Source organism: Mus musculus, chromosome 16 (assembly GCF_000001635.26).
Source record: "Mus musculus strain C57BL/6J chromosome 16, GRCm38.p6 C57BL/6J".
Taxonomy (NCBI): Eukaryota; Metazoa; Chordata; class Mammalia; order Rodentia; family Muridae; genus Mus; species Mus musculus.
Window position 1 is genome coordinate 19,496,804 of NC_000082.6, and position 21,962 is coordinate 19,518,765.

Sequence of the window (21,962 nt, forward strand, 5' to 3'; positions counted from 1 at the left end):
ACCAGAAAAGAAGGTCCCCCCATCACATAACAGTCAAAACACCAAATGCACAAAATAAAGAAGGAATATTAAAAGCAGTAAGGGAAAAAGACCAAGTAACATATAAGGGCCGACCTATTAAATCACACCAGAGTTCTCAACAGAGACTATGAAAGTTAGGAGATCCTAGGCAGATCACATACAGACTCTAAGAGAACAAAAATGCTAGCCCAGACTACTAAGGAGTAAATGGCAGGAAATAATCAAACTCTGGGCTAAAATCAACCAAGTAGAAACAAAAAGAACTATACAAAGAATCAACCAAACCAGGAGCTGGTTCTTGGAGAAAATCAACAAGATAAATAAATCCTTAGGCAGACTAACCAGAGGGCACAGAGACAGTATCCAAAATGAAAAGGGAAATATAACAACAGAAACTGAGGAAATTTTTTTTAAAAATCATCAAATCCTACTACAAAAGCCTATCCTCTATAAAAATGGAAAATTTGGATAAAGTTTACAATTTTTTATACAGACACCAAATACCTAAGTCAAGTCAGAATCAGATAAACCATCTAAACAGTCCCATGACACTTAAGAAATAGAAGTAGTCATTAAAAGTCACCCAACAACAACAACAAAAAGACCAGATGGGTTTAGTGCAGGATTCTATCAGACTTCAAATAACACCTTCTATCAATACTCTTCAAACTATTCCACCAAATAGAAACAGAAGAAACACTACACAGTTCATTATATGAAAAAACAGTTATGCTGCATATTCTTCCTTGGAGATGGAATGGTTTCTACTAATCAGAAACCTGTCACAATTTCCTTTCATAGAGCACTTCATAAGAGATTTTTTTCTACTTCTATCATGTTTAATGTTCCAAATAGATTTTTTAAAGTGGTTGATCCACCTATAGTGTTGCAGACCCCTTCAGCTTCTTGGGTACTTGCTCTAGCTCCTCCATTGGGGGCCCTGTGTTCCATCCAATAGATGACAATGAGCATCCACTTCTGTATTTGCCAGTCACTGGCATAGTTTCACAAGAGACAGCTATATCAGGGTCATGTCAGCAAAATGTTGCTGGCATATGCAATAGTGTCTGCATTTGGTGGCTGATTATGGGATGGATCCCCAGGTGGGGCAGTCTCTGGATGGTCCATCCTTTTGTCTCCGCTCCAGGGTCTGCAACCCTATAGGTGGAACAACAATATGAACTAACCAGTACCCCCAGAGCTCATGTCTCTAGCTGCATATGTAGCAAAAGATGGCCTAGTCGGCCATCATTGGGAAGAGATGATGCAAACTTGGTCTTACAAACTTTATATGCCCCAGTACAGGGGAATGCCAGGGTCAAGAAGTGGGAGTGAGTGGGTAGGGGAGCAGGGCAGGGAGGGTGTATAGGGGACTTTCAGGATAGCATTTGAAATGTAAATGAAGAAAATATCTAATAAAACATTGGGAAAAAAGTGGTTGAGTACGTTTTACTTTTAGCTTCAGAAGACATCATGTATTTTAAAGAGGCATTTAACTATTATAAATTATTTTGACGACTTAAAAGCAAACACAGAAGTGGATGATCACAGTCAGCTATTGGATGGGTCACACGGCCCCCAATGGAGGAGCTAGAGAAATTACCCAAGGAGCTAAAGGGAACTGCAACCCTATAGGTGGAACAACAATATGAACTAACCAGTACCCGGGAGCTCTTGTCTTTAGCTGCATATGTATCAAAAGATAGCCTAGTCGGCCATCACTGCAAAGAGAGGCCCATTGGACTTGCAAACTTTATATGCCCCAGTACAGGGGAACGCCAGGGCCAAAAAGGGGGAGAGGGTGGGTAGGGGATTGGGGGGGTGGGTATGGGGGACCTTTGGGATAGCATTGAAAATGTAAACGAGGAAAATACCTAATTTTAAAAAATGTCAATACTGAATTCTATATTTTAAAATAAATTTTATTAGTTTAGTAATAAAGAAAAAGAAAAATTCCCTTCTCTTCCTCCCTCCTTTTCCTCCTGGGATCCAAAAGTCCCACCTGTACCTTCCACCCAATAATTGGCTCTGAGACTTCTTTATTGACAAATCAAGAACAATTAGGGAACTGGATCTTAGTATCAGAACCTGTTATTACAGAAATGTTGCTTAAGGAGGTTGGCAAAGAAGCAGCTGCTGCAGCCAGGTAGTCTTCTGCCTTGCTCTTGGAGGAGGTTTTCTGGGTTTGCTTCATAGTTTTCATATATACTGTCTTAGTCAGGGTTTCTATTCCTGCACAAACATCATGACCAAGAAACAAGTTGGGGAGGAAAGGGTTTATTCGGCTTACACTTCCATACTTCTGTTCATCACCAAAGGAAGTCAGGACTGGAACTCAAACAGGTCAGGGAGCAGGAGCTGATGCAGAGGCCATGGAGGGATGTTCTTTACTGGCTTGCCTTCCCTGGCTTACTCAGCCTGCTCTCTTATAGAATCCAAGACTACCAGCCCAGAGATGGCACCACCCACAAGGGGCCTTTCCCCCTTGATCACTAATTGAGAAAATGCCTTACAGTTGGATCTCATGGAGGCATTTCCTCAACTGAAGCTCCTTTCTCTGTGATATCTCCAGCTGTGTCAAGTTGACACAAAACTAGCTAGTACATATACTATTTTGAAAATGATTGGGGGAAAGCTGACAATTCTTTTGTGTTAGAGAAGATTACAGAATTGTCTGTGTACTTAGTTTTCTTATAGAGGCTGAAGTGCTTGGAAAGCAAAAAGAGCCAGTCGGGGGAGAAAAACAGGGATCAAGAAGACAACTGATATTGGTTCCAAGGAACATAATGCCATTATCATAGGGCAAATTATAGCTAGAAGTCTCATGAATCAAAACACCCAATGTTTTTAATTGTGGTGAATTGTGGTTTGGTGTCTGAAACCTGGAATTTACAGCATGATGAAGGATAGAAGCAAACTAATCTGGAAGGCAAACCACCTTCCTGCCCTGCTTCATGAACTTTCACTACAGGTTCATAAAGCTCCTCATTGAGACAAGGATCCAGAGAGAGCAGGAGATGGTACAAGAACCATGGGTTAGTGTTCAGGCAAGTGCAGCATCAGAGGATTTGCTTGGGGCTACACATGCATCTTTAGCCTTCCCTCTCTTTTTTGTATCATATGCCTACTAATGATACATTAACTGACGTGGCATCCTATAAAAATACTAGATCTAAAGAATTTTAATGAGGATATTATATTGTATAGTTTGCATTCTCTATTTGATAAAGAAATGTTAAGTAATTGGACTACACAGCATAGAGTTATTCCAGGATATTGGAAGGTATTGGTGCCAGCTGTGCTAGAAGCTGGTCATCAATTACAGTGGTGTGTGGAGGCATGAAGGCACAAAAATAGAACATAATATAGCAAGGGGGATAATGTTACTAAAGACCAACTACTTGGTGAAGAGCATTATGCTGATGTACAAGAACAAATCCAATCTGATGATGTTGTAATTTAACAATACTGTGTTGTGCTTTGAAAGTTTTGGTTATGATTGAAGAGCTAGGAAAAAATCTGCCTCATTTATTAAGGTAATAGAGGGTTCTGCAAAAGCCTTTACCAGTTCCTTATATGATTGGGTTCAGCTGTAAATAGGGCTACATCAGACCCTGAAACCAGACCATCATTGATAATAATTTTGGCACTTGAAAATGCAAACACTGAATATATGACAGCAATCAAACCCTTGAAAGCACTAAGAGCCCCAGTAGAAGAATGGATAAAGAAGACAACTGGTATTGGTTCCAAGGAACATAATGCCATTATCATAGGGCAAATTATAGCTAGAAGTCTCATGAATCAAAACACCCAATGTTTTTAATTGTGGTGAATTTTGTCCTTTCCAAAGAAAATTTTATACAATTCAAAATAGCAAGTACAATGACTCTGGAGAATGCAGTACTCATATAAAAGAACAAGCAGGTTCTGATTGCTATGAACCACAAATGCTTCCAGTAGCCACTGTGGAAAAGGAAAACATTGGTCAAAGAATTGTAGATCTAAGAGGGAAATTCAACATGGTCTCTTGCCATTGGCAAACAGAAGGAACTCTCAACTCAAGGTCCCAGAGCAAACAATATGAGCTGTCTTCCATTGGTCATCCAGCAAGTAATAAGCAGGCAAGAAAATCATAACTAGGTATTTCTGATCTTATATATTTTACAGAGGAAAATGCAGCTTTGGAGATGGCCACACATATGCCTTTTGCACTATCCACAACAGTTGAATTTACAACTGATGCTTATGATCCTTTATTCTCAGAGAAGTGGGAATAATATTGGGGAAAAGTGGGTTAACTTTGTAAAGATATATTTTGTATTCAGGTACAATAGATGAGGGTAAAAAGGAAGAAATAAAAATCTTGACATATGTGAAAAAGCAGATGCAAATTAATGTAGGAGATAGAATTGCTCAGCTGTTGCTGTTTCCTTACATCAAGCACAGGAACACTCCAGTAGAAAGAAATTTTGGGAGTCCTGGAAAACATGTGTTCTGCTGAACAGTGGTTAATAATCAGAGACCCAAAGTTATGGTACAAATGAATGGTGTTTATATAAAAAGTTTGGTGGGTACAGAAGCTGACATTAGTATACATTCTCAAAGATTTGGCATCCAAATTGACCACTTCAGAAAGTTTATAGGAATTTATAGGAATTAATAAACTATCATAAATAAGTGTCCAATGTATTACCTGTGTGGAATGAGAAGGGCAAACAGGGAAGTTGAGACCTTATGTGGATATCACTAGTTTATAAAGAAAGAATCTTTTACAACAATGGAGTACTGAAATTAATACCTCTGCAATTCTGGGAACAGCAAATGAGGAAATTAGAGGTGATATGTTAGTTGTCTCTACAGAAAGTATTGAAAGAAGTGATCTAGAACAATCACAAGGTGTGCCCATTGTCTAAACACAGAACATCACAGAGATTGTGTTTCCAAATTTATAAAGGGGACCACTGCTGACATACCAATTATAATGATGATCAAACAGACCTGTATGACTAGAGCAGTGGCCCATAACAAAAGAAAAATTCCAGGCACTTTAAAAGCTGCTACAAAAACAACTGGAGGCTCAACATGTAGAAATGTCTACCAGCCCATGGAATTCCCCTGTGTTTGTGATAATGCACTCACTGATAAGTGGATACTAGCCCAAAAGCTCCAAATAACCAGGGTACAATTCACAGACCACATGAAGCTCAATAAGAAGGAAGACCAAAGTGTGGGTGCTTCAGTTCTTCTTAAAAGGAGAACAAAATGCTCACAGGAGAAAATACAGAGATAAAGTGTAGAGCAGAGACTAAAGGAATGGCCACCCAGAGACTGTCCCACCTGGGGATCCATCCCATATACAATTACCAAACCCAGACACTATCATGAATGCCAACAAGTGCATGCTGAAAGGAGTCTGATATAACTGTCTCCTGAAAGGCTCTGCCAGTGTCTGGCAAATACCGAGGTGAATGCTCATAGCTAACCATTGGACTGAGCACAGGGTCACCAATGGAGGAGCTAGAGAAAGGACCTAAGGAGCTGAAGGGGTTTGCAGCCCTATAGGAGGATCAACAATATGAAACAACCAGACCCCTCCCCCCAGGACTCCCAGGGACTAAGCCATCAACAAAGGAGTACACATGGCTTCAGCTGCGTATATAGCAGAGGGTAGCCTTGTCATGAATCATTGGAAGGAGAGGTTCTTGGTCCTATGAAAGCTTGATAGATGCCCCAGTGTAGGGTAATTGAGGGCGGGGAGGTGGAAGTGGGTGGATGGAGTAATACCTTCATAGTAGCAGGGGGAGGGATGTAATTATGTTTCCTGGAAGGAGGAAAACCAGGAAAGCAGATAACATTTGAAATGTAAATAAAGAAAATATCCAATTTAAAAAACAAATAAGGTAAATGGAGAATGATAATAGATTTAAGAGTAGTTAATAGGGTAATGCAACCAATGGATTTTTTTTATAGCCTGGACTTCCTTTACCTTCCTTGTTACCAAGATCATGGCCTATAATTATTATTGACTTGAATAATTGCTTTTCAACAATACCCTTATATGAGCTGGATAGGAAAAGGTTTGCTATCTCAGTACCTACTCTGAAAAACAGTGGTCCATTAAAGAGATATCGCTGGAAGGTACTTCTACAGGGAATGTTAAATAGTTCAATTTTATGTCAATATTTTATACAACGAAGATTAGAAACAATTTGTTAGCAATTTCCTTTATCTATTATTTATCATTACATGGATGATATGTTGTTGACTGATTCAGATGAAGATGTTTTAGAGAAAATGCTTCAGGAAACGAAAAGAATTCTGCCATGCTTGGGGTTACATATTGCTCTAGAAAATATACAAAATGGAGATTCACTTTTTTATTTGGGTTAATAAGTCATGATACAAATTTAAACAGTCCAAGATGTCTAAAAGCTGAAGCAGAAAAAGAGGTAATTGTTGTAAAACAAATACTGCAAGAGGCATATGTGGATCAAATTGATCCTAAAAGTGATTGTATCTTGGTCATTTTGCCTTCAACTCATTCTCCTACTGGGCTCATTATGCAAAGGGAAGATTATGAAATGGATTTTTCTTAGTGCATAAAGCAAAAAACTGAAGACATATAAAGAAAAGGTGTATAAGTTATAAAAGGTATAATAAGACTATATCAATTATCAGAAACATATCAGGCCAAAATAGTAGTACCTCTTACAATTGCTGACTTTATGTCATTATGGGTGATAAATTAAGATTGTCAAAGAGCTTATAGTAACTACTTGAGTGAAAATAATACCAAATATCCAAAAAGAAAATGTATACAATTTATAAAAGAATTGGATTTCTCACATATTGTAAAGAGAACACCAATTCTACCAGGCACCAACATTCTCTACTGATGCAAACAAGTTGAGGATGGCATGTTATAAGTCAGACAAAATAGGTAAGAAGATCAAAAGTCCACCTACCTCAGTTCAAAAATCATGATTGTATGCAATCCTTGTGGTATTATTATCCTAAAACTCTTAACATAATTACTGATTCTTTATATGATGAAAGGGTTGTTTTGCATATAAAGACTGATGAATTTGTACCTAATAACATAGAATTAACTTTGTTCTTTATATAATTGTAATTGGCCATCAGTAGTAGAAAACTGTACATTATATATTACTTATATTTGTTTGCATACAGGTTTGCCCAGTCCATTCGCTAAAGGAAATAAAGAAATTGACTAACTCCTAATAGAAAATGTGTTAGAAGCCTCAAAATTTCATGAGAAACATCATATTAATGGGAAATGTTTAAATCTTTTCGTACCATTTAGCAACAAGCCAAAAAATTACACGTATAAACAGCCCTATGTATTCTCTATACAACCAAACTTGATTACCTACTGGTGGTAACCCAGAGACACCAAAAGAAATGATATCTGACAAATGTTTTTCATTTTGCAAAATTTGGAAAACAAAAGTGTTTACACCATACCATTAACACCTACTCAGGGCTTCAATTGGCAACTACTTTAGGTTATGAAAAGGCTGGTTGTATAATTACATAATTATTGGAAATTATGGCAATTATGGGGATACCTGCACAAATTAAACCTGACAATGCTCCCACTTATGTATCCAATAAGATAAAGCAATTCTTTGTATATTATATAAAGCATGTTACTCTATACCACACAATCCCACAGGATAAGCAATCATAGGAAGAGCAAATCATATCTTAATAGAGATGCCTATTAAACAAAAAGAAAGAGTAAAACACACAGATTTATACTGAATAATGCTTTGTTAGCTCTAACTTTTCTTAGTATTGGTGAAAAGGGAACTACAGCAGCTGAGAGACACTGGGTTACTGAAAAAACTGAGGAACTATGAAAACCAGCATACTATACGGATTTGTTGACATTAGAATAGAATCCTACAGTAGTTTTAATACTTTGGTGTGCTTATGCTTATGAATCTACAGGGAATAATAAAATATGGTTACCAACCAAACTTATAAAGATTAGACCTGACCAGATAAAACCTCTTAACCACTGAGACATGAATGTCTCCATGAAGCAAATAACTCAAGTGATTCACTATTGCAGACTCTCTCATTTACTGATTTCTCCAAAATATGCATGCAAATCTTCAAATTTATTGATCACACAAAGACTAGACAAAACATAGCATAACTAGATAGATAGAAACTGGACAACACTTAGACTGAACAGACAACATAAAAACGAAACAACACAGAGAATGGACAACAAATGTTACAGCTAGCTTTTTTCAGACTAGACATTTTTATTGGCCCCTAACAGGTATTTTTCACCCCAATTTAGCAGGAAGTAATTATAAGACCATTTTATCAGTATCTTAAGTTGTGTGGATGATTTTGGTTGTTTGATGTGTTATGGTTGTTATCATCTAGGGTGGTAGGTTGTTGTTAGTTATGATCAGTGATTGCTAGAAATTTAAGATTATATGTTTGAAGCATTGTACATCGATATAGCTTTCATCCTTATGTACTACTTGTTTAGAGTACTGGAAGGTATTCTGCATTTACCAGAGGAAAGAGGTAAACACTAACCTAGCTATAAACCTTTTGATATACAATGGTAACCTGACTAGATGGTATGCTTCTGTAATAGTGGCACAAACTCTGTCACATTGTCAGAGTTACAAAATCCCAATTAGATAATATTTAAGACCTACTCTATGAGATGGAACCTATGACTGACACTGCTCAGTTGGCCGAGAATCTGGCACTATATAGGTCTAAAAAAAACTATACATTATTGTTCTGCTAAAGGAATGTAAAAATAATGACTTCATTACCAAAGAAGCTTTCTCCTACAGTATATGATAACTAATATATAGACCCACAACTGGAATATATATATATATATATATATATATGAGAGAGAGAGAGAGAGAGAGAGACTTTGGAACATTCCTTCTTTAATGGAATGTGTTCATCAAATCCCTTCCCTCAAGCTCAAAGAACTTTTTTTTTTAATTAGGTATTTTCCTCATTTACATTTCCAATGATATCCCAAAAGTCCCCCATACCCTCCCTCCAACTCCCCTAACCACCCACTCCCACTTTTTGGCCCTGGCGTTCCCCTGTACTGGGGCATATAAAGTTTGAAAATCCAATGGGCCTCTCTTTCCAGTGATGGCCGACTAGGCCATCTTTTGATACATATGCAGCTAGAGTCAAGAGCTCCGGGGTACTGGTTAGTTCATAATGTTGTTGCACCTACAGGGTTGCAGACCCCTTTAGTTCCTTGGATACTTTCTCTAACTCCTCCATTGGGGGCCCTGTGATCCATCCAATAGCTGACTGTGAGCATCCACTTATGTGTTTGCTAGACCCTGGCATAGTCTCACAAGAGACAGCTATATCAGGGTCCTTTCAACAAAATCTTGCTAGTGTATGCAATGGTATCAGCGTTTGGAGGCTGATTATGGGATGGATCGCTGGATATGGCAGATCCTAGATTGTCCATCCTTTTGTCTCAGCTCCAAACTTTGTAACTCCTTCCATGGGTGTTTTGTTCCCAATTCTAAGAAGGGGCAAAGGGTCAACACTTTGGTCTTCGTTCTTCTTGAGTTTTATGTGTTTGGCAAATTGGAACTTATATCGTGGGTATTCTAAGTTTCTGGGCTAATATCCACTTATCAGTGAGTACATATCATTTGAGTTCTTTTGTGATTGGGTTACCTCACTCAGGATAATGCCCTCCAGGTCCAACCATCTGCCTAGGAATTTCATAAATTCATTCTTTTTAATAGCAGAGTAGTACTCCATTGTGTAAATGTACCACATTTTCTGTATCCATTCCTCTGTTGAGGGGCATCTGGGTTCTTTCCAGCTTCTGGCTATTATAAATAAGGCTGCTATGAACATAGTGGAGCATGTTTCTTTCTTACTAGTTGGAATATCTTCTGGATATATGCCCAGGAGAGGTATTGCGGGATCATTGGTAGTACCATGTCCAATTTTCTGAGGAACTGCCAGACTGATTTCCAGAGTGGTTGTACAAGCTTGCAATCCCACCAACAATGGAGGACTGTTCCTCTTTCTCCACATCCTCACCAGCATCTGCTGTCACCTGATTTTTGATCTTAACCATTCTGACTGGTGTGAGATGGAATCTCAGGGTTGTTTTGATTTGCATTTCCCTGATGATTAAGGATGTTGAACATTTTTTCAGGTGTTTCTCAGCCATTTGGTATTCCTCAGGTGAGAATTCTTTGTTTAGTTCTGAGCCCCATTTTTTAATGGGGTTATTTGATTTTCTGGAGTCCACCTTCTTGAGTTTTTTTTTTTTTTTTTTTTTTTTTGGTTTTTCGAGACAGGGTTTCTCTTTATAGCCCTGGCTGTCCTGTAACTCACTTTGTAGACCAGGCTGGCCTCGAACTCAGAAATCTGCCTGCCTTTGCCTCCCGAGTGCTGGGATTAAAGGCGCGCGCCACCACGCCTGGGCCTTGAGTTCTTTATATATATTGGATATTAGTCCTCTATCTGATTTAGGATAGGTAAAGATCCTTTCCCAATCTGTTGGTGGCCTTTTTGTCTTATTGATGGTGTCTTTTGCCTTACAGAAGCTTTGCAGTTTCATGAGGTCCCATTTGTCAATTCTCAATCTTACAGCACAAGCCATTGCTGTTCTATTCAGGAATTTTTCCCCTGTGCCAATATCTTCGAGCCTTCTCCCCACTTTCTCCTCTATAAGTTTCAGTGTCTCTGGTTTTATGTGAAGTTCCTTGATCCACTTAGATTTAACCTTAGTACAAGTAGATAGGAATGGATCAATTCGCATTCTTCTACATGATAACTGCCAGTTGTGCCAGCACCATCTGTTGAAAATGCTGTCTTTTTTCCACTGGATGCTTTTAGCTCCCTTGTCGAAGATCAAGTGACCGTAGGTGTGTGGGTTCATTTCTGGGTCTTCAATTCTATTCCATTGGTCTACTTCTCTGTGCTATACCAGTACCGTGCCGTTTTTATCACAATTGCTCTGTAGTAAAAACTCATAGAACTTTGTGGAAGAGGAGGTAAAAAGACATTAAGGTCCAGAGGGAAAAGATGGTATCAAGAAAACTGTCTTTCAGCAACAACAGGATTGATGAACATATGAAATCATAGAGACTAGCATGATGAATGGAGCCTGCACAATCCAAACCATATATGGCCTCATCACTGAGATAGGGGAATAGATAAAATACATAAAACCCAATTATGAAGCTATCTCCAAGTAACTACTACTCTTGAAGGAAAAAAAATGATTTTTTCCAAGGAATTCTCACTGGGGTTACAAACCATACTTAAGTGCAGGCTCCATGCTTAGCAGTAAATGGACAATACAAAATAAATTCAATGGCATTTTGGGAGATTTTTGTTTGTTTGTTTATTTCATTTTGCTTTATCTGCTCTATCTGTGTATATTATGGTTTATGATTTCTGAGGTTTTATGTTGTGTGTGTGCATGTGTGTGTGAGTGTGTGTGTGTGCATTTCTCAACACTTGTTGGTTTCTCCTTGTTTGATTTCTTGGTCATATGGTCGGTTGGTTTTATTCTTCTTTGTCTTTGTATTTGCCTTTTCATTTTCTTAAGAAAAAGAGAAAGAAGTCATAGAGTTGGAACAGTGGATAGTGAGGAGGCTCTGTGAGGATATGAGGGAGATAAAACTGACTATATATGTTATATTAAAATAAATGTATTTTGGGAAGTTGCTCAGCTCATGGCTGGCCAAGTAACACCAAAGTGCTGCTCTGAAACCATGGACCTGGGCAGAGAGGAGCCAATATAACATCAAATATGTGATGGAGAGGTGAAAAAGATAGAAAAATGGAGTAGTGGATATGCAAAGGAAAGAGGCAGAAATGGAGACAGGATGGTGGTGATAGAGAGAACTGGCAAGAAGGCTAAGTTCAACATGTAGTCATTTCGAAGCAGTGTTGGTGAGATGGTGTACAACATAAGAAATTTTGCTTAGAATGTATGCAAATGCAAACTCAACCCAAAAATATGCTGCTGGGCTCTAGGATACCCCTGGTTCTAGGCAACCACCAAGGCCCAAAATAAGAAAGGTTTCACTTCCTGGATTGAATGTTCTTAAAGGAACACTGTGTTGCATGGTATCAGAGGCCATGTTGGTGTCAGTTGTCCATGCTGCCATCATAGACTATGATGAAGCTTGAAGTGCATGTGGATATATGCAATCTGGGCCACTTTTAATTCCTCAGTAGTGAACTTGAGCTTTGCTGTTTTAGGCAGCCATGCCTATGTGAGTGGCATATGTAACCATGTGAGACCATATTGACTCATGTGGTCCATGCAGCCACTGAAGGCCATGAGTGGATCAGTGGTCCTGATATGACCAGAGGCTGAGTTGATTGTGCATCCATATTATTTCTGAAACCTGTGTGAATACTGTGGTTAGGGTTTCCACCTGAAGCCATATTACTGTCCACAGGCATAGGACAGGTAGCCCATCCCTAAGCAAAATAGCTGGCCCACCCTTCACTGGCCTACAGCACTACAGCACAGTGCATGTGTGTAGGAGAGCTGGTTCTGCCCTCTCTGTCCACTGCTTGGCTCTCCTCAGCTAATGGATTCTGGGGCAGAAACAAGAGTAGAAAGACTCATCCTCTTGGGAAACTGGCCACTGGGAATTTGACCATGCTCCAATGAATATATAGACCACACAAAATGTACATTTTTTTTCCTTTTCTTCTTTTACGAGGGTAAAAGGAGAAGGCCATGGGGGAGGGGGGGAATCATACATGGGAAGCCTGTGAAGTGAGCATAATTCTGACACATGATGTAAGATACCCAAATAACCAATAAAAAGACATAAGTAAATAAAGAACTTTAGTTTCAAGAAAAATTAAATAAATGAATCAATGTATTTCTATACAGTTAGCAATTATAAAATATTCAATATGTTTTATTTGTCCATACTGGTAGACCTATCTTTGCATTCTGTTATTGGGATATAATATTAGCTAGAATTGTACAAAAAATAGCTATATATAAAAATCTTGTATGGAGAGATTTTATGTAAGTACATGTGGACAAAAATATACATTATGGATCTTCCGCTGGAACCCAGTGGAGGCTCCTAAGGGCTCCAGAGTACTCTCAATTCTGCAGGACCTCAGGATCACCTCAGGATCACAGGTGAGTGGAATGCAACATCTGCTCCAAAGAATCGCAGAGGGTCTTGTGCCAGCAGGAACAGGGACGAAGGAACACATCCAACCAGAATGCTGGGATTTGTTTAGGTCAAGGCCAGACCCTCCATCTTCTGCGTGAACCTGGCTAAGGGCATCTAGGCCCCAGAGGACTCTCCACACTGCACGACCCCTAGAACACCCAGGATCTCGTGATCACTTGAAAGCACGTGGGTGACAGAAGCAACAGAGCTTCTAGAACAGGGTCCAGTCTGGCCTTCATCCTCAGCCAGGAGGCAGAGCTGAGACCCAGACCAGAAACTAACAGAAAAATCAACTCAAATGATAAAATAGACAGAGAACAAAATTAGGTAAACAACACCCTCATAATAGCCCCAAATAATATAGCATATCTTGGTATAACTCTAACTAAGCAAGTAAAAGTTTTGTATGACAAGAACTTCAAGTCTCTGAAGACAGAAATTGAAGAATATATCAGAAGATGGAAAGATCTTCCATGATCATGGATCAGTAGGATTAACATATAAAAATGTCCATCTTACCAAAAGCAATCTACAGATTAAATGCAATCCTCATCAAAATTCCAACACAATTGTTTACAGACCTTGAAAGAGTAATTCATATTTCTCAACTTCATGTAGAAAAACAAAAGATCCAAGATAGCCAAAAGAATCCAGAACAATAAAATAATGATGATGGTAGGAACCACCATCCAAGACCTCAAGCTATGCTATAGACAAATAGTAATAAAAACTGCATGGTACTGATACAGACACAGAGAGCTTGATCCATGGAATATAATCAAAGTCCCACAAACAAAACCAAACATATATGAACACTTGACTCTCAACAAAGAAGCCAAATATAATACAGTTTAAAAAAAAGAAATGATCTTCAGTAAATTATACTTCTCTATCTGGATGTCTGCCTGTAGAAGAAGGCAAATAGAGCCATATTTATCACCTTGCACAAGACTCAAATTCAAGTGTATCAAGGACCTCAATGTAAAACCAGATACACTAAACCTAATAGAACAGAAAGGAAAGAGCCTTGAATGCACTGGTAAAGGAGATAATTTTCTAACCAGAAAACACATGGCTCAGGCTCTAAGATCAACATTTGATAAATGGGACTTCATGAAACTAAAAACACAAAGGACACTGTCGATAGGACAAATGGCAGCCTACAGATTGGAAAAATATCTTCATTAAACTCAATGCAATAGAGGGCTAATATCCAAAATATATAAAGGACTCAAGAAGTTAGACTCCAAAAACCAAACAATCCAATTTTAAAATGGGGTACAAAGCTAAACAGAATTCCCAACAGAGGAATCTCAAATGGCTGAGAAGCACTTACAGAAATGTTCAACATCCTTAGTCATCAGGGAAATGCAAATGCAAGTGACCCTGAGATTCCAGCTTATACCAATCAGAATGGCTAAAAGGAAAAACTCAAGGGACAGCACCTACTGGTAGGGATGAAGAGAAAGGGGAACCTCCTGAGAACTGTAAACTTGTACAATTGCTCTGGAAATTATTCTGGCAGTTTCTCAGAAATTTTGAAATAGTTCTACTTGAAGACCCAGAAATCCTGCACATATACTCCAAAGATGTTCTATCATACCCCAATGATATGTGCACCACATTCATAGCAACTATATTTGTAGTAGCCAGAAACTAGGAACAACCTATATTTACCTCAACAAAAGTGTGGATACAGAAAATGTTTATTTTCACAATGGAATACTATACAGCTATTTAGAAACCAGGACATCATTAGTTTTGCATGCAAATGAGTAGAACTAGAAAATATCATCCTGAGTGAGGTAGTCCAGACCTAAAAAAGACATGCATGGTATGTGTTCACTGATAAATAGATATTAACCATAAAGTACAGAAAACCAATGATATATCCCACAGATACAAAGAAGTTAAAAAAGAAGGAAGGCCCAACAAAGGATGCTTGAATCTCACTTATAAGGGGGAATAAATTAGTCATTGGAGTCAGAGGGAGGAAGAGAACTCTGGGGTGGAAAAGACAGGGAGAGGAATGAGTAGGAACTATCAGGTGCTGGAGAGAAGGGAGAGAAGCCCAGAGTGTCAGGAAAATGAATGGTAATCTGCAGCTGCCAGTGGTGTAGAGAAGGGAAAATCTCTAGAAAGTTCCAGAGGCATGGAATAGAGAAGGCTCCCAGGATTCAATGCAGGCAACCTTAAATGAAATGCCTAAAAGTAGGGACATGGAACTGAAGAGGCCACATCCTATAGTCAGACAGAACCCCCAGTATAAGGAACACCAACCTACTCACAAAACTTTGACTCAAAATTTGTCCTGCCTAAAAATAGTGCAAGGGTGGAGCAGAGACTAAAGGAAAGGCCAATCAGTAACTGATCCAACTCAAACCCCATCCCATGGGCAAGCACCAATCCCTTAAAATTATTAATGATACTCTTTTATGCTTGGAAACAGGAGGCTAGCATAATTGTCATCTGAGAGTCTTTACCCAGGAATAGACTGAAGATATCCACAGCCAAACATTAGACAGAGTTTGGGGATTCTTATGGAAGAGTTTGGGGAAGGATTGAAGGCCCTGATGTAGATAGAAAATACATAGAAGACCAACAGAGTCAACAAACCTGGCCCTCTGTGTTCTCTCAGAATCTGAGCCACCAGCCACAGAAGCAAAAAGAGGCTGACAGAGGTCCCTCCATACACATATGTAGAAGACAGGCAGCTAAGTGTTCCTGGATGCCCTGTCTGCCCTTTGTGGGAGAAAATGTGCCCAATCTATCAGATACTTAATGTGCCAGGGTACTGTAATATCCAAGGGAACCCTACCCTCTCAGAGAAGAATCAGAAAAGGTGGAGGAATGAGATGGACAGGCCAAGAGGGGAACGGTGTTTGAGATGTAAATAAACTAAATAATTTAGGTACGTAAATAAATATTAACAGTTAAATAGATGCTCAAAATGAATTTCACTGTTACTCCCTAATCCCTAAGTGCCATTTCTACAGCTTGCAGATTTTTGAAAGTATGGGTACCTAAATCACATATACACAGGAAATAGAAAATGGGAGCTTTTTAGGGTGAAGAAAGGAGGTAAATGCAGAAATAAGCAAGTGGATAGAATAATAGTAAAGATGCCTGAAAAGCCACAAGGAATAATACAATTAACTACTTACGTAACAAAACAAAAATTTATAGTACATGTTTTCTCATGTATATACATACAAACATAGTTTTAATGAACTCTTATCTAGGCTGATGGTACTTCCTTTATGTTCCAAAGACAACCTAACAAAAACCCTAATATCAGATATAAGAAGCCCTTTTTCAGTTGTTGGCCAGGGATGGCCAAAAGATTTCCAAAACCTACAGACTTGCCATTGCCCTTGGTTACTCATCCCCACAGACATGAAAATACCTATTGCTGAAGATATAATGTACTTCAGAAACAGCACTCAGGGACTCTTGAGGTTGAACTAGTCTGAATACCCCCTAGTTGAGGACTACCTTTCATGGTACCATAAGGCACTATGAAAGCTTTCAAAGGAAGCAGGGAGCCAAGAGTCCTTCTTAGCTATGATGCCTATGAACAACATCAATGACCCACATGACATTATAATTCTAAGGGTGTAGAAGTGGTGTGCATTTCTTGCTGGTAAACAATAGCTCTCTTATTTGACTTAAGACCTACTCAACAAAAGGGAAGCCATGCCTGATACTAGAAACCTAGATAACTAGTCAGTGGTAGTGAAATCATGGTCATTGGAGGAGAATCTACAACCATTACCTTATTAAACCAGCACAATCTCTAACAACAATCTATAAACATTTGTCCTTATGTCCACAAATATGTATAGTCTTCACTGTCATCAAGGAAATTTCTCTTTGCAATTGATGGAGAGTACTACAGAAAATCACAATCAATCAAAATGAAGAGGTGTGAAACCTAGTTCAAATGCACATAGCTATAAAACACCCCCACACTTAAGGTTAGGGAACACTAAAGAAGAGGGGATGGAAGGATTATAAGACCCAGAGGGTCAGGGACTTTTGATTTGATGTTTGTCTATTAGTAACATCAGAAACTACACCCATAAAGTTTCACTAATATGACTGCCGAAACATGAACTGAGCAAGAACATGAATGGACATGCAAATGGACAAATAAAAGACTACTTCAACTCTACATAGAAATCTTTAGGCAACTGAAGAAAGCAAATCTGGGAAAGATGGCCTTCCCTCAACAAAGAGCACAGCCACTTGTTTGTCTATTGCCAAATTATAAGACCTGAAAACATACATGCAAATGAAATTATGTCGACAAAACAGGTTATGGGCATACATGTATATGCCTGCAAAAACAATTACTGAAAATAGGCCATGAATTTCGAGGAAAGTGGGAAGAGATATACAGGGTGGTTGGAGGGAGAAAGGTAAGGGAAAAATGTAATTATATTATAATCTCAAGAATAAAATTAGTGAGAGACAAAGAAAAAAGAATGACATTTTTCTCCCTAATTTTTACTTAAGAGATCGATCCGAGTACTTAACCTTTATTATCCTAATATCTTTTGGGATATTTGAGTTGTTATTAACTGGAGAAAACTAATGCTGTATATACTTGTGCATAAATTCTGGATTCACGGAAGCAACTTGTCTATATTTTTGCAAAGCAAATTCTGTGAGTCATCCTTCTCAGGGCCCCAATCACTTCTTTGTTTCTCAGGCTATAGATGATAGGATTTAGCATTGGGGTGAGAACTGTGTAGAAGACTGCAAGAATCTTGTCCTCTTCTGGGGATCGGAGGGATCTTGGGCGTAGATAGGTGTAAGCAAATGGTGCGTAGTAGAAAGTTACAACAGTGAGGTGAGTGCTACAGGTAGAATAGGCCTTCTTCTTCCCCGCCCTAGAATGCATACGGTAGATAGCAAGGAAAACACGACCATAGGAACACACTATTCCAATGAATGGAAACACAAGAAAGAGGATTGTACTCACAAACACTGTATACTCATAGACCCATGTGTCTGTGCAAGCCAGAGTCAACATGGCAGGGACATCACAGAAGAAATGGTTGATGGCTCTGGATCTGCAGTAAGGAATTTGGAGTGCATATCCAGTATGAGCACAGGAATTAATGGAGCCCAGAATCCAAGCTCCTGTTATCATCATCACACAGACTCTTTTATTCATATGTGTGGCATAGTGGAGAGGAAAACAAATAGCCACATAACGGTCATAGGCCATAGATGCCAACAAAAGGGTTTCTGCACCCCCAAAAGTCAAGAAGAGGAAAATCTGAAATCCACACCCAATGAAGGAGATGTATTTATTACCTAACATAAAGTCAGATACCATTTTAGGGACAATGGTAGAGATGTAATTTAAGTCAATAAGAGAAAGCTGACTAAGTAAAAAATACATGGGTGTGTGGAGATGTGAATCCAGGAGGATGAGGAGGATCATGGACAGGTTACCAATCCAAGCTGTCAGAAAGATGAGAACAATGAGAATGAAGAGGAACAGACCTATTTTTGATGGTGGGAACAATCCCAATAAAATGAAACCTGTAAATGTTTGATTATAACTATCCATTTGGTGTTCATTTACATTTTCTTAGAAACATGTGCAACAGTAAATTCATTAAACACAATAAAATTATTCAATTCATGATTTTCACCAGACTGAGAATAATCATAACTGCTAAACAAAAAATACACAGTGTACTTTGACTCATCTTCTGTCTCATACATAAGTTGGGAGAAAAACCAATGTATATGCACAAAATATCTTAATGAAATTTGAGTACCTATGCAAATATTTCCATAATGGCCTTATTAAAAATTGATATTTTATTCCTAACAATATGAGATATTATGAACATGCGACTTCATACTGCATGTTTGGAACCAATTTAAATATCTAAAACACATACCCATAATTTAATAATTTTTTTCCAATCATGATGACTCTTTCTGTCATACTCTGGCCCTAAGATACACACAAAAATGGAACAGTTAATAATATCATTCAAATTTCTTTTTCTTTCTGATACATACGCTCCACATTAATGAAAAAGATCTTATAAAATACAAGTGTTATTTCTTTAAAAGTCTATAAATAATACTTATGGACAATTTTCAACCACACAAGGTCATTTTCTTTTCCTTCTTCATGCACATTTGGAACATCTAACTAGATCCTGTTTGTGTACATCCGCCCAACATATCCACCCCACAAATGGAACAAGTGTGTGTCAACTCCTTCTTGGAACCTCACAGAGCACTTCCCTTTTTTTCTTCACTCCTTAATGTTTTTTCTTTTATCTAGAACATAAGGTAGAAATCTAAGCAGATTCGTTTATTACTTTTTCATCTTAGAATTAACTGAAATAATAAGGAAATGACTGCTGTAGATTTAAAATTACATAATATAAAGCAGAGAAATTACTATAAAAGAGGACTCGGGACCTTTCAGAGTTTGTTTCAGGCTTGTTAATGTACTCCATTCAGGTGCTAAATTCTGGGAGGGAAAAGAAATCCTGAGTCTTCAGAATGAGCATGAGCGTGGTTCCCTCCCCTCCAAGAGAGGTTGCTGCCAGCAGAAGGCTTAGCATACTGGGCCCAGAGAGTGTGTGATATGCTTCTCTGTGCTAGAGCCAAAGAATATCAGCCTGGGAATCTGCAGACTGAAGAGGAAGATATAGCACTTAGGAATATACAAACACATATACATATAAACACACAAACCTATCCATAAAATAAGTAAGAAATGACTGGGAAAATGTAGGTATTATCAGAAAAATTGGCATCTTTAGGAGAGCTATTAAGTCTATAACACAGATATCAATTCTTTTAAGAAGGGAATTAGAGATTCTGGTAATGAATTTCTGAAACTAAAATGATCAGGTCTGATCAAATATAATTAAGAAAATTTCTAATGTAAGCTGGAAAACATTTGAAAGAAAAATATAGCTAAAACATAAAAGGCTGAAGTTTATAAAAGGAAAAAATAATTGGAGCTTTAAGATCAGATACTTATGCATGTTCATAGGCATCCCTCAAAATGCCTAACATAAAATGATTGTGGCTTGAGATTATCAAAAGAAAAAGCAAAACGTTTGCTCAAGACTGAAATATGCAACTCTGTACTGTAAATACCATGCACATTATACATAAAATTAAAGAGAAATTATTTATTGAACAGTATAGCTTCTTAAGAATGCACAAAGTTGCTGGGCAGGGCAGTGGTGGCGCACTCCTTTAATCCCAGCACTTGGGAGGCAGAGGCAGATGGATTTCTGAGGTAGAGGCCAGCCTGGTCTACAGAGTGATTTTCAGGGTAGCCAGGTCTACACAGAGAAACCCTGTCTCGAAAAACAAAACAAACAAACAAAAAACAAAAAAAACAAAAAACAAAAAACAAAAAAGAATGCACAAAGCTTTCTCAAAAATCACTTTACTTTTTTAGAATAGATTTTAGGTTAAAAAATGCAAGAGATGAGAAATGCAGTAACAGCAACCAAACACCTACAGGCTTTGCAGTGTGTTGTACATGCAACAAATGCATGCCAGTACAGGAAATACCAATACATTTTAGAAGATGGAACAAAGTTGTTGACCTCCCTCAAACACAAAGTAGTGGCTATGCTGGGAGGGAAGAAGAAGGGAGAAAAGGAGCAGAGGGTTTGCTGTCTAAGCATCTTCATACATATTATGCAAGTACAAGAGAAACAGTGAAGTAGGAATGAGCTGTAATAGGAATGCCTATGAAATTCTCTTATCCTTTGGGATGCTGCTGCTATAACATAAAAATTTACCAGGTATGATCATCCCAAAAGTCAAAATTTTCATGCGTGAAGCTTGAAGTTAATTATGAGAAACAAAGTGGAACTCTGAGTCTGTGTTTAGCAAATGAGTCTCAGATGGCTACTGAAAACAGATGAAGATCTGGGAAAGCAGAGTTTTCATAGTCATATCTGGATTCATCACAAGACCAACACCCTAGACTGACATTAGAGTATATCATTAACACTGATTTTTTTAAGTGATTGAAATGTAATGTTAATTATTACTAATGTGATTAACATGGTGATGACTGCCATCATTTGTACTTTACATAGAAAGTAACAGTATTTCCATGAGTAACTTTAATCCTGCGATGAGAATCACAAAGAGAAATAATTACTGATGTATCGAATGAGTTTCTGAATGTGACATGTCAGAATTGTCAAAGAAACAGTTTCACCTAACAGTGTTTTGCTGTATCTATGTGACAATAGTGAGGAATGTAACTGCATCTGCAGGAAAATGGTTTCCACCACTGAATATTTGCTTCAAAGTTGAAAGTGGAGATAACATTTTTTATTTATATAAGAAACCAAGCCATGTGATTTTCTTTCTTTCACAGGGTGAAATAGCAATGATTCATCTATTTACAAATCATTCAAATAGATTTAACTTGTCTTGATTCCCCTAACAAATTGTTGTCAAAGCACTATGCATAAGAAAAAAGAGCCATCAAAAAAAAAAAAAAAAAAAAAGGTGACAAGAACTTCATATGGAGCTGAGGCACAATTTATAATTTCCTTCATATTGTATTTCTATTTAATTTTGGTCATCTAACCTGTAAAATAATGTAACCACTAGTAACCACAGGGTATTATTATGTAGACCTGACTAGCATAGAATTTTGCCATGTAGACCAGTGTTGCCTACATAAGACTT

The 21,962-nt window shown here is 38.0% G+C and overlaps 1 protein-coding gene across 1 annotated transcript; it reads right to left on the reverse strand.

The window, feature by feature from the left end:
• Positions 1-17,892: 17,892 nt before the first annotated feature.
• Olfr167 (olfactory receptor 167) lies at positions 17,893-18,831 on the reverse strand. Its single transcript, NM_146935.1, has one exon. It carries the CDS (start codon positions 18,829-18,831, stop codon positions 17,893-17,895), a length of 939 nt encoding a protein of 312 aa, NP_667146.1.
• Between the last annotated feature and the right edge of the window lie 3,131 nt (positions 18,832-21,962).